Source organism: Prionailurus bengalensis, chromosome B1 (genome assembly GCF_016509475.1).
Source record: "Prionailurus bengalensis isolate Pbe53 chromosome B1, Fcat_Pben_1.1_paternal_pri, whole genome shotgun sequence".
NCBI lineage: Eukaryota > Metazoa > Chordata > Mammalia > Carnivora > Felidae > Prionailurus > Prionailurus bengalensis.
This window is the reverse complement of record NC_057344.1, coordinates 117,195,642-117,223,626: the sequence shown is the minus strand read 5'-3', so window position 1 is coordinate 117,223,626 and position 27,985 is coordinate 117,195,642. Positions and strand designations below refer to the sequence as shown.

Sequence of the window (27,985 nt, the reverse complement as noted above, 5' to 3'; positions counted from 1 at the left end):
TGTATTGCAGAGGGAGAGAAGTGTGTATGTGTCCTTAATACTAAAGCAGTATTAGAGACGAGCATGCAACAATACATATTTTGGGATTATGACTGTCACTTCATTGCTTTCCTCATATTCTAGACAAAAATCTAGATTCTCTACATTCGTCTTTTGTACTTAAAAAAGCCATTGCTTGTCAGCAAAACACAGATGTGGGGTAATAATACTCGTACTTGAAGACATTCTACACTGAGTACATTGCCCAACAGCTACATACTATGCTACTGTAGAAACTAAGAACTTAAAAAGTGTCAGCTTCAAAGTACCCACTTTAGAATCTAGCAAGGTAATAGAAGCCAAAGTATTTATGTGGTGATTAGCTCCAATCATATATACATCTTTATAGTGTAACAATGTCCATCACAAATTTTCAGATTGGTTTTGGCAACAGTGGCAATGGCACTCATAAACAGTAACTTTTTAACCTATCAGTGTTCATAAAACATTTTTACTGCTAGGATTTTTGACGACATACTTGAAGGAATTAAAAGATAAGAGACACGATTAAAGACATCAGCAGTAATTACAATAAAACCTCTGCTATGGAACAATAGAAGCTATAAAAACAGTTATTATAGCAGTCACCTAGTCAGCTATTTAAATCAAGTTGTTTGCTACACTGATTGCACTCTGTGATATATTCTAAGTAAGCATCAGTTTTCTTTGGCAACTGGTGACCTTACCCTGTCTTGTAATAAGCTGTTCCTCTCCCCAAAAACATATCATTCAGCCCAACATTCCATCTGGCAGACATTACCAAAAAGCATTCAAATGTGTGCTTAAAACAAAAATAAATTTTCACATTAAACAAAATCTGGTAGTTCAATTTACAAACAGATCAGAACAAATACTTTAAAATGTCTGTGACAAAAGAGCTGGATTGTTAGAACAGTATTAATAGATAAGGACGACATGCATTATCTTCTAGGTTTCTAAGATATGGAGACCTTCCTGTATTTATAAGTCAGTCTACATAATAGTATTGCAAGTAGATGCACATACTTTAATCAAGCAGTTTGAAAAACTAACACTTCTAAGAATAATGTAGGTACATTAGGTAGGTAAATGGTCATAGTCTAGAAAGATTGTTCACTTCACAAAAGCATTTAAAAATTACTTTAAAATATCTAACAGCTCAAAATTTAACACAGAAACAATCTCGTATTTTTCTAAACCCTAAAAGGGCACAGAATTTTTGTTGGGTACCACAGTTAGTGACTTCATACCTCTATATACAAAGAACATTAGCATTTCACCAGACCACTTATGAAGATATGCACACCTTTATGTTGGCCTGTTCGGTTGCTTTGTTAACTAATCATAATCAGTGTTACAGAGTCCAAAGTAAAGGCTACACCTTTAGTATTATCAATCGCCAAAAGAGAACATGGAATTAAGCCCACAGTTTCCTTACATATAATGTAACTAAATAGCATTAATCAATACAAAATTGTATCTTTAGAGATTGCCATTTCTCCTTGCTAAATCTATTGCTTCCTTGGAATGGCATCAGCATCCACCAAATAATCAGTTTAAACCTCATCAGTGGCAACATCTAACATTCTATATAGCACTAGTTAATAAATCCCATCCTCCTATCTCTATTCCCATGATCACTTGCCTATTTCAGACATTTATTCCCTTGAGCACAGACCATGACAGTAGTTTTTTGTGTTCTTCAACTCTTCTCTTTTCTCTTAGAAATTGATTCTATTTACAACGTTGTTAGACTAAAATTTCTCCTGTTGAGAAACCTTTCATGGATGCCTATAGAACAAAGCCCAAATTTTTCAGTTCAGCTTTCATGAATAAGACCTAACGACTTCAATTCCAACGAAACCAAATCATATATTGTTTCCAGTATGTCCTGACTAGCTTCTGTACTTTTCTCTGCCTAAATACCTTTTCTCAATATTTTTGAGTGTCCAAATATTATTCATCCTTCAAGCATTTCCTCCATGAAAGCTTCCCTTCCCATAGTATCTGTACATCTCTCACAACAGCAATTTGGTCTTGTATAAAACATACTAATGTACTTGACTTCCACCAATACTTTATTTACTTATTTATAGGCTTAAGCAATAGACATTTATTTTCTCATAGTTCCTGAAACCAGAAGTTCAAGATCAAGGTTGGCAGGGTTGGTTCCTTCCTAGGTTTGCAAGGGGCACTCTGCTCCAGGCCTCTCCCTTAGCTTCTGGTCATTTGCTGGAAGTCTTTGGTGCTCCTTGGTTTGTATGTGCATCACCCAGATCTCTACCCTCATCTTCACATGACCTTCTCCATATGTGTGTGTCTGTGTCCAAATTCCACCCCCCCTTCTTTTAAATTTATTTTTTTAAATTCACATTAGTTAACATACAATGTAGTACTGGTTTCAGGAGCACACCAATACTTAAAACAATTTATAGGATCTGTATTTATTTCGTGTATGGAATTCTTACAATGCTTTAATATAATGCTTAGAATACATCGTATATATTTGCTGAGTAAATGAATTTCAGAATTGTGTCAAACCTAGAATAACTTGTAGCAGCATCAAATGTGTTAAATACCTCCTGGCCTTCTTAGCTAGTGCCACCACCACCTATCAATACTTGCAAGTGCCATGATGCAGAATTCTCTTTGTTAACACACAGTAAGAGAGAAGGGAAAAAAAAATAGCAACAAAAGGCATTTCTCTGGATTTTCCCCAGCATAGGTATTGACCCAAATGGTTCACAAAAATTGATTTATTTTACGGATAATCTAGAGATCTCACCCTTTGTGATTGCAAATATGGAGAGATGTTTATGCACATCAAATCTCTGGGTGATTCCATCCTTCTGGTCTTGCCTGCACCATTATCTCCACTCTCACCCTTCTTCCACACTGCTTTAATCTCTCCAAAATACAATTGTGAGCATGCCACTTATTGGATTAAAATATTTAATACTTTCTCACAGTCTCTGGGATAAAACCCAAATTTCTTGGCATCATATGCAACATTCTCCATGAAGCTGCCTTTGCTACTCTAGTATCATTGCCTACCCTCATGTATTCCAGCCATGCATATCCAGAGTACTTGTAATTTCCTGAATGTGTCTTCCTCACTGTCTCTGTGCACTCATACACTATGTTGTTTTTTCAGTCTAAAATGTCCTTTATCTCTTCATTGCTGGGGTAACTTCTACTTGTCTTTCAAAATCCATCTCAGGTATCACTTGGCTTGGGTGGCCATTCTTAACATTCCTAGCTTCTGGGTATGCCTCGAACATAGAGCATTTAACACTACATTGTAACTATTTATTTATTTTTATTAAAATGTTTATTTAGTTTTTTGGGGGGAGGGGCAGAGACAGAGAGAGAGAGAGAGAGAGAGAGCAAGCGAGCAAGAATCCTGAGCAGGCTCCACACAGTCAAGTGGGGCCATTCCAGCAGTTGTTACCATAGTCTCATATTACACAAGGTCCATTCAGAAATGGGAATACAACTAGCTATAAATTTTAATTCAGGTAGCTTGAACCTAGACCCAAATGGGATGAAAAAAATCCTACTAAACCTCCTCAGTATCTATTCTGCTCTGAACACAAGTATCTCTAAATTACTTTGAACTCAAGCATATGAGAATAACATTCCTTCAAAGTATTTTTGTTTACAAATAATATCAGTTGGAACCACATTTACAAGACTAAGACCATTCAATATGAACTCTAGAAAATTTGAAACTCTATTTAGAACCACTAATAAAAAACAACAGTTTGGCTTGTATATTATCTTTGAAACTATTAACATTACTTGTGAAATTTATGTCACCATATGAGAAACACTTTCTGCTGCCTCTTTAAAATATGCAATTATTATTTGCTCTGAAATCCCTATAATTTGTATTAGAACAAATATCACTGACTTAAGCCTTTACCTATATTAACATTTCATTTTTATTTTATTTTATTTATTTATTTTGAGAGAGAGTGCGTGTGTGTAGGAGCAGAGAGTGAAGGAGAGAGAGAATCCCAAGCAGGCTCCATGCTGTCAGCACAGAGCCCGACATAGGGCTTTATCCTGTCAACTATGAGATCGTGACCTGAGCCAAAGTCAAGAATCAGATGCTTAACTGACTGAGCCATCCAGGCGTCTCTTATGTTTCTTTATTATAAAAACAAAAATTAAATATGATTTCAATAGAAACTTAGCTATTTAGTCTGACTGACATGAACTGTTCAGCTCTTATATTAAGAATTTAGATTAGATTATCTCCAGGCTTCTTATTTGAAAGTTGGGATTATGTCTTTATTGGCAAGTGGGTGAAGTCCATCTTCACGTTCTCCCTCTCTCCTTTTCTGTATTCCTCACCCCTACTGGTCCGTACTGAACTTAGGAGTAGTTCCCTCAAACTGCTGATACGCCTTTCCTTACCTACTATCCTAAAAATTGATAATAGATTAAAATATTACCTCTTGCAGGGTATTTGTATTTTAATGGGGAATATTTATATTCTAAGCTAAATGACTGAAGCTTTAGCAAAATTTCAGATGATGGGGTTCAGGGTACACTACCCCTAAGTATGGCATCTTGGTATACTGAATATTTTAAACTGAAGAAAGGGCATGTGCAGAAAGGACTGGTGAGCTTTCCCCGAATCAAGACATAGAACCCTCAACTGAGAGGTGTCTTCCCTATACTCAGAGGATAGGGACATCCTTATCTCTAAGACAGAGGGACACTGACAGAAATCTGAACAAACAGGCCTTGCTAAGTTTCCCCTAGTGTAACTAAATTTAGCTCACACTTCCGTTGTCCTTTCACATTTTACTGCCACTGTCTTCTCTTCATCAGGCCTGGCATAAAAACTCTCAGGCTTAACCACTCCTTCAGATCTTCATTTCCTTATGAAGGCTCCCATGCCATGTAAAACTTATATTAAATAAATTTGTATGCTTTTCGCTTGTTAATTTGTCTTCTCTTACAGAATCCCAGCCAAGAACTTAGAAGGGTAGAGGAAAAAATATTTTTCATCCCTTACACACATGGGAGGGTACTAGGGGATGATAACACTATCCCTTAAATTCATTGGTAGACAGTAACTTATTTTGTTGAAAAATGACTGCCTCTCTCCCTTTCATAAACAATCCTTCCAATTACTTTACAGAAGTAAAAAAGATGAGATAAAATTTAATTTTAGATTCTTAATCTCCTGAAAGAACAAATTAAGAAAACAAAATTTTCACCTGTATGAAGATATAAGAACAGTATTGGCTAAATTTTCCCATTTAAATGATCTATAAAAGCAAAATAGAGGATAAAAATTATATATAGAGACTATAAACAATTGGAGAAATATTATAAACAATACTTCAAAAATAACTTATTTTCTTTGGGGGAAGGAAAAGGTGTTAGTTTCTCCCCCTCTCCCCCCAATGTACAGGACTACATTTTGTTGGCAAGGGAGAAATAAAATTATTTTAAAAAATATACTAGCATTAAATATTTATTAATTTCATAAACATAGAGGTAAAGTCACATAAATCTCAGAGTTTGATTGCAAATACTTACTTTGGTTAGAATTAAGAGCTACCCAACACAAGGTAAACAAAAGAAAACATGAAGTATTGGGACCTCATCAAGATAAAAAGCTTCTGCACAGCAAAGGAAACAAGAAAACTAAAAGACAGTCTGCAGAATGGGAGAAAATATTTGCAAATGACATATCTGATAAAGGGTTACTATTTAAAATCTATAAAGAACTTATCAAACTCAACCCAAAAAACAAATAATCCAGTTAAGAAATCAGAAGACATTAATAGACACTTTTTCAAAGAAGACATCCAGATATCTCACAGACACATGAAAAGATGCTCAACATCACTCATCATCAGGGAAACAGAAATCAAAAGCACAATGAGATACCACCTCACATCCTCAGAATGGCTATAATTAATAATACAAGAAACAACAGGTGTTGGGGAAGAAGCAGAGAAAGGAGAACCCTCTTGCACTGTTGGTAGGAATGCAAAGTGGTGCAACCACTCTGGAAAACAGTATGTAGGTTCTTCAAAAAAGTGAAAGTAGAACTACGTTATGATCTAGCAATTACACTGTTAGGTATTTACCTAAAGGATACAAAAATACACATTCAAAGGGGTATATGCATCCCAATGTTTATAGCAGCATTATCAACGACAGCCAAATTATGGAGAGAGCCCAAATGTCCATTGACGGATGAATGGATAAAAAAGATGTGGTGTAGATAGACAGACATTACTCAGCCATCAAAAAGAATGAAATCTTGCCATTTGCAATGATGCAGATGTAGATAAAATGTATTATACTAAGTGAAATAAGTCAATCTGATAATGAATAAAAGCGTATGATTTCACTAATACGTGGAATTTAGGAAACAAAACAGATGAACATATGAAAAGGGCAGGGGGAAGAGGAGAGAGGGAAACATACCACAAGAGACTCTAAATGATGGACAACAAACTGAGGATCGATGGAGAAGACCTACCTCTCCTATCTACCTCTCTCTACCCACATGGGCTAGATGAGTAATGGGTACTAGGAAGGCACATGTTGTGATGAGCACTGGGTGTTGTATGTAAGTGATGAATCACTGAATTGTACTCCTGAAACCAATATTACACTGTATGTTAACTAAGAAAATTCAAATAAAAAAAGAGATACTCTACAAAAATAATTCTTCTAAAAAGTATTACAAGAATTTCAATAGGCTTTCATTTGTTAAATTTTAAAACGCCAGAATCTAATGATAGGTTTTGGGAAGATTTAATAGAATATTTTTAATGGATTAAATCTTATAAATTAAGTCATTATAGTAGAAAAATATCTTTCTAACGTGCATCCCTCAATGTATTCCAACTTTGCTATCCAATATTTAAAGTAGTTCAGTTTAGGGGCGCTTGGGTGGCTCAGTTGGTTAAGCAGCCAACTTCGGCTCAGGTCATGATCTCACAGTCTGTGAGTTCGAGCCCCACGTCGGGCTCTGTGCTGACAGCTCAGAGCCTGGAACCTGTTTCAGATTCTGTGTCTCCCTCTCTCTCTGACCCTCCCTTGTTCATGCTCTCTCTCTGTCTCAAAAATAAATAAACATTAAAAAAAATAAAATAAAATAGTTCAGTTTTCTCAAGTGGGATTTATTCTGGGGATGCAAGGATGATTCAATATTCACAAATCAACACAAAGGATAAAAATCATCTGATCATCTCAACAGATGCAAAAAAAGCATCTGACAAAATTCAACACCATTCATTGTTAAAAACTCTCAACAAGGTGAGCTTGGAGGGAACATATCTCAAAATAACAAAGGCTATATCTGAAAGTCCCACAGTTAACATCATACTTAATGATGAAAAACTGAGTGCTTTTCCTGTAAGATCAGGAAGGAGACAAGGATGTCCACTCTCACCACTTTTATTAAACACAGTACTGGAAGTCTTGGTCATAGCAACTAGACAAGGGAAAAAAAAAGAGGCATCCATATTGGTAAAGAAGAAGTTAAACTGTCACAATTTGCAGATGACATAATACTATACATAGAAAATCTTAAAGACTACCAAAAAAACTACTAGAAATAATAAATGAATTCAGTCAAGTTGCAGGACATAAAATCAACACTGAGAAATCAGTAGCATTTCTCGGGGTGCCTGGGTGGTCAGTCTGTTAAGCATCTGACTTCATCTCAGGTCATGATCTCATGACTTGTGAGTTCCAGCCCCATGTCAGGCTCTGTGCTGACATCTCAGAGCTTGGAGCCTGCTTCAGATTCTGTCTCTGTCTCTTTCTGCCACTCCTCTGTTCATGCGCTCTCTCTCTCTCTCTCTCTCTCTCTCTCTCTCTCTTGAATATAAATAAACTTAAAAATTTTTAAAAAATCAGTAGCATTTTGGGGCGCCTGGGTGGCGCAGTCGGTTAAGCGTCCGACTTCAGCCAGGTCACGATCTCGCGGTCTGTGAGTTCGAGCCCCGCGTCAGGCTCTGGGCTGATGGCTCAGAGCCTGGAGCCTGTTTCGGATTCTGTGTCTCCCTCTCTCTCTGCCCCTCCCCCGTTCATGCTCTGTCTCTCTGTCCCCAAAATAAATAAATGTTGAAAAAAAAATTAAAAAAAAATCAGTAGCATTTCTATATACTAGCAACAAAATAGGAGAAAGAGAAATTAAGAAAACAACTTCATTTACAATTGAACCAAAAAAAATACTTAGGAATAAACTTAAAGAGGTGAAAGACCTACACTTTGAAAACCATAAAACACTGATGAAAGAAATTGAAGATGACACAAACACATGGAAAGATATTCCATGCTCATGGATTAGAAGGATTAATATTATTAAAATTTCCATGCTACCTAAAGCAATGTACAGATTCAATGCAATACCTATCAAAATACCAGCAGTGTATTTCACAAAACTTCTAGAAATAATACTAAAATTTGTATGGAACCACAGAAGAGTCTGACTAGCCAAAGAAATTCTGAGAAAGAAGAACAAAGCCAGAGGTATCACAATCCTAGATACTACAAAGTTGTAGTAATCAAAACAGTGTGGTACTGGCACATAAAAGTATATATAGATAAATGGAACAAAACAGAAAGCCCAGAAATAAACCCATACTTATATAGTCAGTTTATACATGATAAAGAAGGTAAGAATATACAAGAGGCATACAGGCTTCCAGTTATGGGATGAATACATCACGGGAATAAAAGGCAGAGGATTAAAAAAAAGAAGAAGAAATACCCAGAATAATGTTTGACCAAATATCTGGACACCATACCTGGACAAGTCGGCACTTAAAATTGACCATAAATATGATGCTTGATAACATATTGAATAGCTGACTGATAACATATTGAATAGCTGACTTCATTAAAGTAAGAGTTCAACTGGCATGCCACCCTGCCCTCCCCCTCAAAAGTTCACTTTTCCTCGAATTTGTGTCCGTATCTATATAAAGACAACTACTGGCAGATTTGTTTATTAGGGATTAGGCCCCCCTATATAAGGTGCTGAAAGTAATAGCTTAGTTTGTGTGTAAGATATGAAGGAATGTGTATAGCATCTGAACACATAGTTTAGAATCAATACATGTCTCATTCAGTCATTAATTTATAGTCATTCGTCTCAGTCTTGTTTATGCTTAACAGCCCTATGCAGAGACCAAATAGTCACTTGCATAAAATTTAGGAGCATGATTTTAGCTCTTACTGCCAGTTAGATGGCCTTGGGCAAGTTGCTCAGCCTTTTCAGGCCTCAGTTTCTTCATCAGTAAAATAGACATATTAGCAGAATCTACATCATAAGGCTAGCATCATGCTTGGCACACTGGGAGAGCTTAATTATAGCTGTACATTATTGTAGATTGTAGATTTCCAGAAGTTAGTAATTATAGGTATCCAAGGAATTGTGGACATGTTACTAACTCCAAAACCACACTGCAGAGATTTCTGACCATCCTATACTTTCTCTTGGCTTCAGTGATTTTACCTTCTCTGACTTAATCTCTTACATTGCTGGTGTTGTTGCTGGTCCAAAATGGCCAAGCATGTTCATACATCAGGGTCAATGCCCCTGTTCTTCCTTCTGCCTAGAACATTCCTCCCCTTTACATCATTTAGCTCTGCTGAAATATTATCTTTTTTGAGAGGTTTTCCATGAGTACTTTACAAAACTCTGTCATTCTCTTTCTCTGCTTTATTTTTATATATAGCATTTATTACTGTTTAAGATCATATGATAGATATACATCTATCTCTCCAATTAAAATGCAGTTTCCATGAGAGAAATAAACTTGTCATTTTGTTCACCAACAAATCCTCAAACTCTAGTACACTAGCTACTGACTATCATATACCAAGACACCCAGTGAATATGTGTTGACAGAACGAATGTTAGATTAGGTGAATGCTTGTAGCTCTAAATTCTGATTCTACTGACTTCTTGTAAGTACTGTTTGCTTCTGATTTTAAAGGTAGAAAGTCACTGGATCACTTACAGAATGTAAAAAGGCTTACATATTGCCAACTGTTTCTTTATATTATAACTTTGAAGAGTAACGGTAGGAGTCTTGTGGCACTGTGTCTTCCACCCTGCTGTTTTCGTTATAAAAGTAGTTTCTGGGTACTTTCTAGGTGCCACACCTGGTGCTGGGGCTGCAAAGATTATAAGGACGTTAGCCCTATCCCTACCTTGCCTCTGTTATCCAGAGATTACTTTTTTGCTGATACACTTTTTGTTTGTAGTACTCATTGAGCACTTCATACATAAATGTCCTTACTGTTCATTTATTTTCCACATAAAATATTTTCATGTTTTATATTCTTCATATTAAAAGCAACCTACTGAACAAGAACTATATTTTATGCCATCTTCTTAAAAAATTATCCATAGTACAGTAGAGAGGAATATTTATTGGTTGCTATTAATGATGACATCTGAAGAAATAAAAAGACACACTCTAATATATTAATTTGAAGCACTAAATTTATGAATCTCTTCATTACTATGAAACACACTTTCCCCTTATCTTTAGTTCTTTGAGGACAGAATTTAAGATTAATAGAAAAAAATGTTATTTATTTCCTCATAATGTAATCAAATGGTGTACATCATTAGAGAATATAAAAGGTCTCAGTTTTTTAGCCGTGGAAAGCCGTAGGTAGGAAGTTTAGATACTTCATCGGAAAGGATTCTTAGAACCCACAGCTCTCCACTCTTCACTATATTCTTGATACTTAGACGAGACCCAATGACACCCAATGACTCTTGAAAAGAGTTTAGCTTGTGGTTCCTCTCAAAGCACTGATTGATACAAAGGTGCCAATAATTGGTATTTAGAGGTGAGACAAAGTAGATATGTGATAAAATAAGAGGATACCAAAAAAACAAAAAACAAAACAAAATAAAAACAACTTAGAAATGTTGTGAAGATAAATAACCCAGCTTTAAGAATACTTTGGTTTTAAAGCAGGCTTTCAAAATGGGATTTAGAAAATTTCACAAGTTGGGTCCTTTGGGAGGGTCATAAAAGATGGGTGACTTTATTTTTCTTTCTTTATTCCCTTGGGACCACATCCCCACAAAATGGCACAAAGCAATACGGATTTTTTTCTGTTCAGCCTGCAATTGTAAAGACTAAAACAACAACCCAGGTCTGCCTAGTTGCAACTTTGAGCCATGTATTGCAAGATGACGTAAAGGCATTCCTACTTTAGGCAACTCATCCATACTCATCAGATAACAATGATCAGGCTAGCTGCTCTGCTTTCTGCTGTTCTATTTATATTTATCCTGAAGAAACTAAAGGAGAGTTGACTATAAGGTTTGAAAAACCTTGGTTTGAATGTCACTTTCATATGGTGTTTACTTTAAAATTTCCAATAGTTATTTAAATTATTTGAAAGGAAGTATCAGAAGAATTGTCTTAATAAGTAGTCTTAAATACAAGCTATTTTAATTATTTTAGTAGTCTTTAAAATAGGGCACAATAATGCTATGTTAAAAAATTTTTTTTTAATGTTTACTTATCTTTGAGAGAGAGAGAGTGCACAAGCAGGGTAGGGGCAGAGACAGAGGGAGACATAGAATCTGAAGCAGGCTCCAGGCTCTAAACTGTCAGCACAGAGCCTGATGCCGGGCTCGAACCCACGAACCATGAGATCATGACCTTAGTCGAAGTCGGACACTTAACTGACTGAGCCACCCAGGCACCCCTAATACTATGTTTTTTGATGGTTTTATGAGAGACTATTACTACAGGCATAACCAAAAGAAACAAAGTAAAAAGTTAAAAAATTGAATGTATTTTAAACCCTTGACCTAACACATAAGAACTTTTAGAGTAGGAGTCCTTGACCAGTCAACTGGAATTAAATGCTTCTTTTGGGAATCCACTCACCTACTTTGTGAAGGAACTTCCAGTGTCCTTGAAGACCTAACAACCAGGGACATAAACACTTATACTCTCTCTAAACTTTGTGGTCTTTTGCAATTTATGGAAAATAAAAAGTAGTTAACTTTTCACAAAAAGATGGGGATGTATCATTTGAAATAGCAGGCTCCCAAACTGTATTCTTAGTAATCTAAGATTCTATGGATTGCTTCAAGAGTTCTGCAAATGAACAGTTTAAATTTAATTTTAAAATTTCATTTCAAAAATTGTGATTGAAAATATGCAGATGAAAATAGATATGCCAATTTTAGCATATGAGAAGCCACCAATCTGTTAACCTTTATTTTCATATAACTCTCATTTATTCTTAGTAAATGGTGTAAATATTAACAAATGAAGAAAATCATTTAAAATTTCTTCATTTTATATATTGAATTTCTAAGAAAGAATTTATTTTAAAAGGGAGTTACCCTGTTAAAAAAGAAGTCTGAAAACCATTTACCTAGATTCTCGAGTACAGAGAAATAAGGGATGCTTCATGAGAATCTGACAGATGAAGACATAAGGAGAAAGATTAAACTGTTACTATTTTGTAACTGTTCATACTTTAATGCCAAGCAAAATCCCAAGAAGTTATGGTACATTTAATAGCAAAATGTCAGCAAAAAATACTTTAATATGTTCTCTAAGACAATATTTTGAAAATTATAATAAATATAAGTTCAATGTTGACATCTGGTAATCTCTCTTTCTAGGCTATGAATACGCCAGCTAAATACTCTTCACCTTTGCCAAAATTTTATCTATAGCAAGAAGGATTCAAATGCCCCCAAGAACAGCAATATACACTAGAGAAACACAAAAACAAAGAAAAAAAATCCCTGTATTCTGGTGTTGTTTGGAAACTGTTTCAAGGTCATGCCATGTTATAAAATACTATGCAAATCTATTCTGGCATCTAGTTTTGAGAGTTATTTAGCTATTTCAATTCAGAGGAATCCTAGATATGTTCATTGTTTTTACCACATACCCTTTAAATGGAAAGAAAACCTTATGAATTAGGCAGTACCACCCTTTAAAGCCACAAGTGTGAAGGATACTCTTCACTGTTCCGGATGTCAACTACCAGGAGCTTTGGTTTACTGGACTTTGTCTTCTTCGTGGGTGTTTTGAAATGGCCTGTCACTGTGAGTTCACACAAGTCAATCAGGTCCTCTGCTGAAATCCTGGGTGATACTTCTGACTTTAGGTCATTTAATGGGATGGATTCTCTTGACTGAAAAAAACATACAAGCAACACAAATATTGAGAGTATTATAGACAGACAAACTATAGCCAATACAGAATATCTTTAGGCTCTTGATATCAATCACTATAGCACATAGTACAGGAAACTGTATCTCACATTAGTGATCTACTGTGCAACTGTATTCCTTACTATTGAGGTTTACTTACTCATACAGAGAGTAAGCCATTATTCTTTTGCTTCACTACAAGCTCCTGGCTCAAATGTGATAGATAGAGATGAGGCAGATTTTTCCTTATGAGAGCACTGTGTATCTTTGAAGACAGCTCCTTTAAGCACATTTCACTTTTTTCAAGCATAATTACTATTGTTGTGAATCACATTAATTAAAACTCTGGTGATATAAGAAATTGCATTGTAACTCAGTATAGATACTAATTAAAGAACCTGGTTCTAATATACATATTAGACTTTTGTAACATAATTTATGTTATATATGGATAGTTGAGTAAAATTAGATTCTCAGAGAAGAATGCAGAGCAACATAATGCTTTCTTAGATAGTGAACAGAATTGACAATGCATCTTAATTGTGAAGGAGGTAAAATCAGATTCCAGACAATCAAACTAGTTTTTTGGCCTATGTGACTACTACCTGCTGTAAGACTGATTCAGACCATGGGCTATTTACAATTGTTTTCCAGGTTATTTCATAGGGAGAGGGATTTTCTCCCTACAAAAGGCAATGCAATACAACTTGACTCAATTCAACATAATTTATGGAGCACTAGTAGTCACTCCAGAAAACTTATTTAACATAACTTAGGAATTTAAGAACTTTCAAAATTCACTTGATTGAAACGTAGGGATTGAAAAGAACAGATTTATTTATATGCTTAATAAGTTTTCAAAGCTGAGTCTATTATCTCATTTACTCATTTTCTCTCTTTGCAATTCTGTGGGCTACCACACTTAGAATTTCCAATTTAGAATTTCTAGGCAGGAGAGAATAAAGCATATGGATCACTTATCAGACAAACTTTTTTAAAAACCTTTTTTTTAAGTTTTTATTTAAATTCCATTTAATTCACATACAGTGTAATATTAGTTTCAGGTGTACAATACAGTGATTCAGCACTTCCATACATCACCCCGTGCTCATCATGAGTGCACTCCTTAATCCTCATTACCTATTTCACCCATCCCCACCACTTACCTCCCCTCTGTAACCATCAGAAAATAAGAGACACTTATTTTCAGTTGTAATTTCAATGTTAGCTCTTATCCCCTGGGTTTCCCTTACTATGCTGTAAATTCTTTAGTGGTAAAGCACATTTTCTCCCACTTCATTAGCTTTTAAATAGAAATGGAAATCGCTAAGCTTTGTGGGTTTATGGCTCTTAATAAAAAAGAGACATTAGAAATTTTAATTTTTTAATATTATGAATTAAATCTACTTAAACATTCTGAAATTAAAAGTCTTTCAGAAAGATAAAAGAGCTTTAAAATCAGCAAGCCATACAATCAATGCTTCCATATCCTTTTTTGTTAGAGTGCAATCTCAATAGGTATTTTTCACAGCCTTCACATGAAGTCGTACATTATGAAGATAAAGAACTTTTGATGACCCTAGTTCTGCTTTTCGTCATTTAGTGATGAATGCAGCATTTCAAACTGACGTTTTGTCTGAATAAAAGATGTGCCCTGGCTGATGAAGAAGAGAATTTGACAGAGAATTTGACCAACGTATTCTCCATGAAGAACTGATTGATTGAAGAAAGATTTGACCTTGGCATTGGTTCCAATCAAATGTATCATATATAAGGAGTTTCTCAAAGAGCAATTGCTACGTAAAATGGTTAAAACAGAAGACAGGAATCATTGACAAATTCAGAACTTTCTGAAATTGTGTGAGTGTAAATCAGTGAAGAACTTTAATATGATTCATGCAAGTTCCTCTGCAAATTAATTTTAGGAGATTAGTAAATTAGGGCAAATTAAACTACGTTGCTTTAAAAAGAAAATACTTATAATATTAAAATACAGAATCTAGTTTTTCTTTTATTAAGATAATTTTATATGCAATTTTACTATTCGTTGTACAATTTCCACCTAGAGGTATAAAAATAAAACTTCCTTTGTACAATTTTTCTTTCTCATGTAGTATCATTGATGTTGGCATTTTCCTGTGTGACTGGGTTTCAAATTCATGGCACTTTGTTTATGGATATTGAATAAGAACTTAAGATAACTGTAGAACAACTCTGGAAATATGTATTAGTTTATCATTTCTGCTTGAGAATTTTATATATATAAATATATATTTATATATATTTATATATATTTATATATATTTATATATATTTATATATATATATTTATATATATATACTTATATATAAATATATATATATATATATGCACACACACACATGCACAATGTATATTAAGTTAGACATCTAAATATCACAAGCCAATTTGTCTGAGAACTACTTCTTTAAAAAAATTCATATTTTGTAGTCAACCTAGGGTCAGAATTTTTTTTCAAGTCTGTAAAGTTTATTGAATGTTTAGGTGGAGAGGAAAAGCAATGAGCAGCTGCAATTCAAGAGAAAAATTCTTGGTCATTCAAGTCATTCTAGGTATAGCAGAGGGACATGGAACAGGCCTTCCCTGTTTATGGCCTCTCTGGTTATTGTTGTCAAGACTCAGAGCCAGCTGAAGTGGACCCTGGCCCCAGCCCCAGGTCTTTCCCTCTGATCTCCTGTGTGAAGAGTTGATCCATGATACTCTGAGTGGACAGCGGGAGGCACTCTGGGGATGCTTCATGTGTGGACTCCTTCTCTAATCTCTGGCCTTCTGGTGTCCACAAACAACACCAAAAGAATCTTGGAGAGAAGTATTAGCAAATCCAAGGGCTAATGGCTCATGGCTTTGGGACTTACTTCAATAGTTTCTGGAACTAAGGCTGACCTCAGGGCCCCATGGCCTAGTGCTTGGCTGATAAGATGAAACCTCTTATGGAGCCTCAGCACATGCAGACCTGCCTGAGACCTCCTGACCCAGGTTCTCCCTGAGGTCGCCTCTCACATACATAGAACAGCAGTCAAGAGACACTCCTATAGAGGACAAGAAGCACTTGGCACTGCTTACATGTCCAAGAAACTGCTATGCTCATCAACAGGAAAACATTGGAAAAATCTAGGTCTTAGGAGTTGAATGCACTGAAAGCCTGCCTCCCTCCATCTACCTTATGTTTGGTCACCTAAGGCTGTCCTGTTTTAGAACCTCCGAACATGAAGAAAACCTTGCAACTTTTCCTTTGCAATGACCCGGACATAGGCAGCCTGTAATCACCTCAAATGCAGGGGCAGAATAGGATACAGGGCTGCCAAAATTAGAGACCAGTGTCAGAAGACCACAGCTGTGGCTCCACACCAACTCAGTCATTCACTGAGGCAGGACCCACTCTCGTTCTCCCTTTTTAGAGATGCACAGTAACCACACTGAGTCAGGCACAGAGAGCGTGTGGTAAGATAGCAGGTGCGAGGAGGCACCTGAAAGGTAGTGGGGAGAAGTGTGGGAAAGCTCCAGAGTTTGGAAGGGACAGGAGTGGACCCTCCAAACATGGGGAAGTGCTTTCAGCAACTCCTCTCCCTGAACTATATCAATGAGCAGGACACAGACCATGATCACTTTTGAATGCAGGTGGACTCCATTTATTTAGCAGTGTTACTGAAAAAAAAATCATCTTTCAGTAGAATGGTCTGAAATGACTAGCTGGACATATTAGTGATAATCCTAACCAAGCAAGGAAAAACCTAAACCTGGTTATAAGACAGGCATTTTGCTGTGTACATTAAACTACTGGGCAAATGACTCTGTGATGATACTTGAAGGTCTGAAATGGTAGACTTTTAATGAGTATGTCTGTATATCTTTATGTTGAGTATGTAACCAGGAACCATAAAAGTACTGCTGTATACACTTATGTTTTATATGTAAGGGCTCTTAATTATAAAGGCATTTTAATTCTGAGAATACAGGGCTGGTATCTAGAACACTTTTCCCATATTTCCTGTCAGGGATCCTGGCACTAACTTTAACCTGGTTATCAAGAGAGAAATCTGGAAATAATCATAGACACTTTGTTTTTCCTTATTCCTCATTCCCATCTAACATATCCCCACGTTCCACCAAAAAGCCTCTTGAATATGTTCCCTGATTCACTGCCCTATCTCAAGGCTTCATCATCTCTTACATGGACTATGGATGTTGTCTGCCTCTCTTTTTCTCTCTCTCCCCTTTTCTCTGCTTCCCTGTTCACCTACAATCATTCCTTTTAATCCATCTTCCAAATATGATTTGAGTTAAAAATAAAAATCTGATCATATAACTTTTATAATTAAAAACACCTCAGTGACTTCTAACCATTGATAGAATGAAGTCAGAATTCCTCAGCATAGCATAGAAAGCCCTTTATGAATTAATCCCTGTCTACAGGGAGGAGACCACAGACTTTGGAGTCAGACTATCTGGATTCAAATCTTGGTCATCTTACTTATCAGTATATGACTTTGGGTGTGATATATAACCTCTCTGCCCAGTTGTTTCATCTATAAAGTGGGGGAAAATGTGCCAAACACATTTTTTCCTCAAACAATTCTGTCTCATTCTCAAAGGGAATCCATATAATAACTGTTCCAAGGCAAAGGAAACACTGAAGTGCCCGAGGGCATTTTATGAAGCTACCTTAAACTAATACTTAAATCTGACAAAGATAGCACTAAATGTACACACACACACACACACACACACACACACAATACTTCTTATGAATAAAGATTTTTTTTAAATCTCAAAACTATAAAACTGAATGCAGTTACCAACTTGAAAGAATGACATACTATACAACCAAGTAGGGGCATATTCCAATAAGAATGGTTCAACCTTAGGACAATTTTTAAAATAATCCATCACCTTTAATTAGTCAAAGGACATAAAGTATGTAACATCACTATAATTGACATAAAGCCATATGTGATAAAACTCAGCATTTATTCTCAACTTTTGAAAAAAAGAAACTCATGGTAAATATGTATCAGAAAGAATGTTAATTAGATGATGAAAGATGTTCTTCATTGCAAATATTTGACATTCTACTTAATGATGAACCACAGAGGCAGACTTATTAAAATATAGCTATCAGCCTTATTATTTATTATTTTTATAGAAGTTGCTATTGAGACACTAAGAAAAATAAATAAGGGGTACAAATATTGGAAAAGAAGAAATAAATTATTTTCATTTTTAGGTGATACAATAGTCTTCTTAGAAATTCAGAATAATTAAAGGAAACTCTAATAAAATTGGTAAGAGTTTGGTGAGGGTTTAGTTGCAATATATATACCATGAAATCATTATATGGCAGCAGAAGTGAGTCAGAAAACATAATGAGCAAAAGTTTTTATTCGCAATATCAAAATATTTCTCCAAAATAAAACATTTAGAAATAAGTAGATTACATTTAAAGAAAATAAAAGTTTTGTGGTGGGCATTTGAAAAAACTGGCAGATATAAAATGCTATCTAGAAAGAAACAGTCCATATTATAAGACCTTTATTTTTCTTCAGAGCAATGTATTAATATATGACAATTTTATCAAACTCCTAAATAGGATCTTTTTTTTTCCAATTCTGAAATGTAAATTCTAAAATTTATTTGACAGACCAAATAGGTGAGAATGTCAAGAAAATGTTGAAAAATAATAAAATACATTGTTATGTATTAATACTGTACAAAATTAATAGTATGGTGTTGCACCAGAATAGACCAAAAGGACATAATACAGTAACAGGAATAGGCTCAAATACACGTAAGTATTTGCTAAAAGAACAGGATGCCATGTCAATCACTGGGGCAAGGATGTATTATTTACAACACAGTGTTGGCATAACTTACTAACTGGATGAAAATAAAGTTATGTTTTTATCTTATACTATATAGCAAAATGACTAATAGGTGGAATAAATAATTATGTATAAAGTGGAATCACAATAGGATGAGAAAAGTATTGATGATGAGAAATAGTTATAAGCATATAGCAAAGGCTGAGCTCTTAAAGAAGGATGATATATGTAAAAAAAATTAATATGTCTTTAATATACAAAGAGCTATTTTAAATAAATAAATCAATAAGAACAAAAATCTGCTTATTGAAAAAGGACCAGAGATATATACATATATTGACAAAAGAAATATAAATAGGTAATAACAAAAAAATTTACCTCACTAATTTCAGAAATACAAAAACGGATTCACAATCAGAAGTGCAAAAAGTAGGTAAGTGTTCTAGATATCTTCTGTTTGCCCCTCCAGATGCACTACCCACTGGTTTCTACTTTGCTGTCTGCTCTGGTAAGTAACCCGTTTGGACTACATCAAGACGGACCCAGCTCCTCCGGCTTTTAAGTGAGTACAAACTACAGGACAGTGAGGTCAGGATATTTATTCCTCTGATTCCCTACTTGAGAATTTACCTTGGCCTGGCTATGTCTGTTGACCAAAGGTCACTGTTCCTCTCAAGATTACAACATCTCCTCGAGGTTATTGTAAAAATTAAATTAAGCAACATAAGGTCATGATCTCACGGGTCGTGAGTTCGAGCCCAGTGTCGGACTCTGTGCTGACAGCTCAGAGCCTGGAGCCTGCTTTGGATTCTGTCTCCTTCTCTCGCTGCCCCTCCCCCACTCGTGCTCTCCCCCCCTCCTCAAATAAATAAACGTTAAACAAATAAAAAAATAACATTCATCCATTAAAATCATGTTTTAGAAAAATTGTTCATAGAGGAAATTTTCAGGATAGATTACCAAGGGAAAAAGGCCCTAAAAATGGTAAGTTCACAATGACACCAGTTTGGGAGACACTGTAAAAGTGGTTATCTGTGAGTTAGTGAAACTCATTTTACTTTTTCTCTTAATGCTCTCTGTGATTAAGTTTTATTGAGTATGAGATACTTAAAATTTTTAAATTTAGAAAAATGAGATTTGTTTTCATACAGCACTATTATATAACTGTCTTAAATTCTTTATAACTATGAATATAAGCTGTCTGAAAGCAATTCTTATCAAATATTTGTAGCATTGTAAAAAGGCTTATAAATGAGAACTTATGGCTATATTCACCATTATAGGTAATCAGATCTGGCAGTGAAGAACATGTAGAGATGTTAAAGAAAATAAAGTCACTATTACTCTTAAAATCAGATAAAATTTTTAAAAAATGATAAAAAAGAGATCAGCAAGTAGGACAGGCTTTCATGCATTCAATTTGGAAAGGAGACATGCAAAAATTAATATAGACAATTAGATAAAAAGTGTTTGTGTTTCACCAGAATATTTCATTGGTTAAGGACTACTCTGACTTTTGTATGAATAGATATTTGAATAAACTAATGTTTATCTAATTCTTCATCAAATGTATGAAGAATTTTGAGAAAAGGGTCTATTGGCCACGTGGAAGAATTATATAATATGCTTTTCCAAATATGTACCATCATAAATGTAAATTACATTATCACTAAATAATTACAATATATTTCCTAGTTTAACATAAGATAGTGCAAATTATTTAACAGACTGCTGCCTAAAAGGCTGATATTTTTCCTAGTAACAATTTTATTTCCTTTCAGAATAATTTATTTTGATTCTATATTCAGAAACAAGTCCATATGTGATCATACTTATAATGTATATTAGAATATTAATAATAAAAATAACTCTTATAGAAGGAAGCAGTTTTCATTTATAATGCTGTGTGTGTGTGTGTGTGTTTAGGGGGAAGGTGAGAGAAAGAGAAAATCTTAATATGAAAAATTAGCCTCTCAGGGCACCTGTGTGGCTCAGTCAGTTAAACATCTGATTTCAGCCCAGGTCATGATCTCAGAGGTTTTGAGTTCAAGCCTCGCATCAGGCTGTCTGCTGTCAGCACAGAGCTCACTTCAGATCCTCTGTCTCCCTTTCTCTCTGTCCCTACTCTGATCACATTCTCTCTCTCTCTCTCTCAAAAACAAATAAACATTAAAAAAAAATTAGCTTCTCTAAGGCCATTTGGAAAGTAAGTATTCCAAAAGCTACTTACTGTACCTGGGTAACAAATGAGGCCAGTAGTGCTGCTCTCAGGGGATATGTGATAGAGTTGATAGTTTCTTGAAGCTTTTAAGAGTTTTTGTCAGGGACAGGATGACCTTAGACTGGCTACAGTCCCAGTTCTTTGAGTCAATCTAGAGTCTCTTCACTTTGAAAGCCCAGTAACACTTATTAAATGTCTACTTTGTGATTCAAGAACTTAAAATAAGACAGCATAGAAAGTGACATACATTGTATATATTTCCTATAGAGAGATCAATCTGAATGTTGAGCAAAAAAATTCTTTGAAAAGGCTATTAAATCTGAACAATTGGAATTGGAATAGTAACTGGAATACTAAAATAATCTTCTAAAAGAAAGGTGGAAATATGAATCAAAGTAGGAAGAGTATACGTATGAGGCAAGGAACATCAGAAGTTAACCATGTTATTTAATAATTCATATTTCAACACAATAAAAATATACTTTTTCTTGAGGACAACTTGTAAAAGCAAAAGTCTACTCAAATTTTTTTTTTCTTTTTCCCCAAGTGACATATAATGTTTCTAGGAGAGAGACTGGATCGATATGAACATGCTGATGACAACACAGAGCCAAGTACCTCAATAGCTTAAATTTATTATATTTCTTTTTTAATCTCCCATAGCAAGTATAATAGGGCACTGCCCAGCAAAGGTGCTAAGATATTTGATAAATAATTGCATGAATGTGTAACAGGATACGGAGTGATGTTGTCCCTTTGTTGAAACAAAGAGGCTCTAAAATGCTATCAAATAACCGAAGCCAGCAACCGAAGCCACCACCACTTCCCCTAGGGCTAACTGAAGAGGAACAGAAAGTGAATTTACGATTTCAAACTATCACCCCAGCAACCCCTTTCCTCCCAGCCTATATAAGGAGATTTAGTTTGGGGAGGAGTCAACTTTGTGGAGAGCGCAGTGTTTAAGATCAGATGCACTTCCCTTCCCAACCCACAGGGGAGTGGGGTGGGTGTTTCTGGACATTCAAACCCACCCCCTCACAAAGCAAACGAGGGCAAGTGCCGATGACAATCATTTGTTAAGATTTGGGCAGACCTGCGAGAAGAGGTGGCTGACGTTCTGTTTTATAGAAGAAGGTCTGCTTACACAGAAGACTTATTAATCTGGCCTCTCTGAGCAGGCAAGAAGTAAGGAAACATGGCAGTGCTAAGAGGAAGGGTAGTAGACATCTTTCCTGACCTTAATTCTTAAGCTGTATAGTAAGAATGGCACTTGCCTTATTTACTTCACAAATATACTGTAAGAATCAATCAGTATAAAAGATATAAAAATATTTGTTGGACTGTAGATCTTTATATAAAATAAGTTGTTATTAAAAATTGGATCCCAAATGAAGCGGTTTAAATTTCATGGTAAAGTAGTCTTGTTATTGTCTAATTTTGAATAAATCATCAATTAACAAATATTTAACTAGCCTGTTCTGGCCATCTTGAGAGAGATAAAGTATCATTTCCACCTCAGAGAGCCCATAGTTTGGCTGGAAAGGCAAGACTGACATAAATGAAGCAGTAAAACTATACAATGACAGGAAACATTTATATAGTGCTTACTATGTGTTAGTCACTGTGATAAACACTTGACATACGTGAACTCATTTAAGTCTTGCAACAATCCTATGAGATAGGTTTTATTATTTTGTTCATTTTATATATGAGGAAATTGGGGCACAGATAAGTCAAATAATCAGTAAGTAATACATAATCAGTAAATAACAGACAGAATTCAAATTGGATCAGCCTGGCTCTGGAGTTTGAGCTCTTAAACACATTATTACACTATGTCTCTTATAAGATTCCATGTATGAAATCACAGGTACATAGTATGAGAATTCAGAGAAAGGAAGAAACACAATATGGGCAGGAGTAGTTAGCAAAATATAGGTGGAGTAAATAGGACTTGAGTTAGGAAAAATCAGGGTTTAGATAAGTAGAAGACAGAAAGAAGAGTGTGAATAAGTGCATAACTGTAAGAGTTCTGAAATGTGAATGAACAAGGAAATGTTCCATAATTACTGAGCACCTACTAGGTACCATGCATTGTGCTTGGCATACATTAATGAACAAAACAAAGATACTTGTTCTTGCAGAACTTATACTCAATAGGTGCAGAACTTATACTCAATAGACGATGAACAGACTAGTCTTACTGAGCTGAGCATCCACTCTGGCAATTAGAGGGAAACTATTGATTAGGTAGGTAAGGGACAGATGATGAGGGCTCTGAAAGATGAAGAAGCTTGAGGATATAATAATGAGGAGATAAGTGCTGTAGGATTTTTGGAGGAATGTGTCACATGTTAACAACAAGATCTTAGGAAGACTAATTTGGCTTTGTATTGAAGGATGAAATAGAGATGGGAAAAATGATAGGAAGAGTCTTGGTAGAAAGTGAATTTTATGATCTAGATTAAATGATGACATTGTAAACTGAGAGTTTTGTTTTCTTCACTATTCTTTTTTTTCCTTCAGTCTTTCCCTTTCCACTACTTTTTCTTAGTCTACAAATACATCCAATTTTCTTCCAATCCACAGTGAAAGATACTTTAACAACAACAAATAATAAATAATAAAATTACTCTCCAAGGGGTGAACCCTTGTCTAGCTACTATCCCTTTATCTCCTTTTCATCTCTACTTTTTCCTTCCCATTCATTCCTGAATTCGCTGAAACTTGGTTTCTGTAAGGAGACAGAAGAAATGGCTTATTTGTCCAGGAGAAAGTGGACAATTGGGAACACTTCCTTGAAAATTTAACATTTGGGTTGAGAATAAAAGGATAAACAGGAGGTGGTCAAGTAAAGAACTGGGGGGTTTTCATGCATATTGTGTATAAGGCAATTTTGTCACACACAGTGGAAAGGTGTTTTGATTCCACTTCTCTAAGGTTTTGGTTCTACGTCCTGGAGATATGCTGAATAAAGCCTGTCTCATTTAAAATCCACTTTTTTCTTCAATTCAGCCTGGTATGAATGGGGCAGAAATTTCAGTCGGGATGCTACACTCATTTTGAAAGAATTTTCAAATTTAGTTCACAAGTTGAGTTCACAAGTATCTAGCCTGAATTTATCAGGTTTACAGTCCCTACCCCATACTGATAATGGTCTCTTCCAATATGCCATGAGCTCCTTGAAAGCAGGGACCAAGACTTATTTGTTTTTACACTTCCACTGCTTAGCTGAGAGCCTAGAATTCAGTGGCTATTCAGTAAAATTGGGTATATTAATGAAAGGGTAAAGGAAGAAAAGAAGACATATGAAAAGCACTGTAAGAAAATATATGGAAGATAAAGGACAGGGATGAGTAAATGATGGCTCTGAAGTTTTGCACACGGTGGTTAGGGGAAATGATGTAACAGTGGCAAGCAATAAATAAGGGTAAGAAAAGTTCAGATTTGGATTTGTGAAATTGAGGTTGCGGAAGGTCTATAAGATGAAGGGCTGAGAATGCAGTTAGAGACAGACACTGGTATTTGAGAGAAGTCATGGCTAGAGTCATACTTTTGGAGTTATCAGCATAAAAATTACAGTTTAAGTCATGAGAAAAGATAAACAATTTGAAGAAAAAGGAAAAAAAAAACATGGCAGGAAAAATCCCTAGTTTTGGTAGGCACATCTATACACTGCTGAGAAATTAAAATTAAATCATACAAACTATTAATAAGGCTTGGAAATATATAAAGTTGAGAGGTTTTTTAAGGGTAATACCCATCAATTCTCATTATTTGGTATGTCTACAACAAATAGACTGCTTGCTTTCTTAGGATTAGATATTTTAAACTCATGTATGAAAAGGGACAGACTTTTACAAATGTCACAGACAGACATTAACTATCATTCTCCAAGGAATTTAACAAAGAAAAATTACCTTCAAAAACCTTATCAATTGACAAAGATATTTTTATCCATATATTTAAAATCATACATTGTTTCTGTAGCATTCTGGTGTTTTCATTTCTCCCTCATGTTTTTAGAGAGAAAAGGGAGAGGTTACTATTTCTAAGATACAGAAATACAGCATCTGAAATGGAGTTTGAAATAAAACTGTCATGCTCTGGAAGCTGCATAATATAGCTCTCATACTAGACAGAACATTTTTCTCCCTCAAATAAAAGAGAGATAATGTATATGAATATGAAACACAAAGAAGAATGGAGATATTTTTTTCAGTGATTAGGGATTTTATGCTAAAATTTTCCAAGATGTGCTCCTGAAAAATTGTGTAGAAGCTAAATTTCTGTAAAGAGAGCAAAATTTTCCCTCTAATATACAATATCATTTTGGAGATATTTCACCTCTCTGGCCCTCAATTTTCTCATGTATAAAATAAAGGGACCAGAGTAGATGTCTTATGTTTCTTTTAGCTCTAGAATTCTCCAATCTTATTTCTGATAGATTTTCAACTGGCAATACGTCCCAAAACTCTTGCTTACTTCCTGGAACAAAAGTAATACTGTAAGTAATACTTAATGACACCAGAGGAGTTTCTACTTAAAGAGATTCAGGAATGATTCTAGTTGTGAGGGTTGGTAAAGCGTTGTTCATATAGCAAGACATGCTTATGTTAACTTAGATCAGTAGGAATTTATGCATTTAATAGGAAATATGGGAAATATTTCATAGTTCACATTGGTTGAAGTGAGGGCAGAAGAGACGGAAGTTACAGTAACAGAAGAATTCTGATATCAGTGGTTTATAGGGCAAAAACAAGGTAATATGGCAATGTGTGAGGGATGGTGGTGCTGGTGCTATTGTTTATAAGTTTCTAAAAGCTTCTGGATATAATTTTCAAAATAAAACCAGAACCTGGTGAATTTCCTAGGCTGAGGTAAACAGGATAAAAGTTAAACATGAGAGTGGCTCCACTCAGCTGAACTAAAGGGGGAACTTGTGACACCTTCTGTCTGGAAGTGATAAAGCTACTATTCTACATAAGATATTAAAGTCAGCTTTCAGTGGTAGCAGAAATTCAGGGAGTAGAGCCAGCTGGTGACTAGAAACTCACAGTATTTTAGGTGAGTCAATAGGTATTTTCATCTCAAACTCTGATTTCAAGGTAGCCTTCATTTGAACTGGACTGCTGACTTCATTACCCTTCTTTCTCACTCTTACCCTTTCCTTATACACTGAAGTGATTAACACTGCTATTTTTGCTCAGTGTTCCTTGTGACTTGGGAAATTCACCCATCATTCCTCTCACCAACCAAAGGATGTCAAATAAATGACCCAAACATTCTCTGGCTGGAGCCTTCAGTAAATCCCTGTGGAAGAAAGTCTGGAGATCTGCCTCTCTTATCCGTATTGCCATGCCAAGGACAAGGTAAATGAGCTCTCCAAAGTGCTTGTGGTATTAACTGTTCTTACCATGATTAATATCTGGTGGAATGTTCAGCTAATATCATGCATCAGCCAACCATTTTTACCTTAATGTAATTGAGATGTCCCAAGGGAAGGGAAATTCAAAGTTTCCCCTGTGAAACAGAGGACTTAAAAATCTTATGATGAAGGAAGGATACTCAATTGTCTCTAATCTCAAACTATTTAATACTACAAACCATCCCAGACAATTCTTATGAGAATATATATATACACACATATATATATATGTGTGTATATATATATATAGGAATATCAATGCCCATAATGTACTTAGCTGTATTTCAAACTTCCTTCACATAAATGAAGAGATTCTGATTTTAATGACATCAGGAAGTTTACATATATGTCACAACCAACATAAGGCCAGGGATCATGGAGACAGACTTTAGGTTTATAATACATTACTTATGATGGAATATGAATTGATAAATCTGAATGGATCCTTTCCATAATGTCAAATTGGCTAGAGCCCATTTTTTTTTTCATGTTTTCTGATTGAAGATAAAAGCATTTCAGGGGTAAACTAATTTTTTTCAATTCATTTAAGATCTGACTAGAGTTCTAGACCCTAGATTCTGAAACACAAATTGGGCATAAACAAGCAGAATTTTTATAAGAAAGTCTAATAAATTATTTGATGTAGAAAATGTCTGTATAAATATAACAAAAGTCTGTTAAATGTAACAGCAATTACAGCTAACTAAAATTACCAGCAATAATGCAATTAATTACTGCAATATTTATTCTAGATATAGTCTATTTTAAAGTTGTTCAATTAAAAAAGTCTTCATAGCCTCCTTTTGGCTTAAATAACATGATGTTCAGCTAAAAAGTTAACTAAGAAAAGGAAAACATTCAAAAAAAGGAGTTATAGGCAATATATCTTGTGGTGAAGTAAATTTTAAAAAACTATAATGACTATCAATGTACAGATATATTTCAACAATTATATACCCTGTTAATTTTTTTTCTTTGGCATTTCTGGCCACATCGACATACATGTGAATGTGTTTTAAAGTATTTTTAATAGAAAAATGAATATTCTATTGCAAAGCCAAATGATAAGTTTATCATTAAAACACACGAGGCTACTTTAACTGAAATGATGCTAATGCTACAAATGGTAAGAATACCATATAGAATCAAGATTTAACCAACAAATGACAAGTGGACATACAAATACACAAGTTGACACTAGTCTCTCAGGAAAGGTAATTTAAAATTATTTATTGTTCCTTTCTAGTCAAACAAG

The 27,985-nt window shown here is 35.0% G+C and overlaps 1 protein-coding gene and 1 non-coding gene across 4 annotated transcripts in view; both read right to left on the bottom strand.

Annotated features, from left to right (window-relative positions):
- The window catches only part of TBCK (TBC1 domain containing kinase), a 220,901-nt gene that overhangs the window by 27,726 nt on the left and 165,190 nt on the right, over nucleotides 1–27,985 (bottom strand). For all 3 annotated transcript variants that reach the window (XM_043571089.1, XM_043571097.1, XM_043571106.1), the window contains one exon: nucleotides 13,028–13,203. In XM_043571089.1, the coding sequence (XP_043427024.1) occupies nucleotides 13,028–13,203 (176 nt within the window). The remainder of the gene's footprint in view (nucleotides 1–13,027; nucleotides 13,204–27,985) is intronic.
- LOC122479278 lies at nucleotides 16,751–16,882 on the bottom strand. Its single transcript, XR_006296323.1, has one exon. It is a non-coding gene; the product is annotated as a small nucleolar RNA SNORA71 (small nucleolar RNA).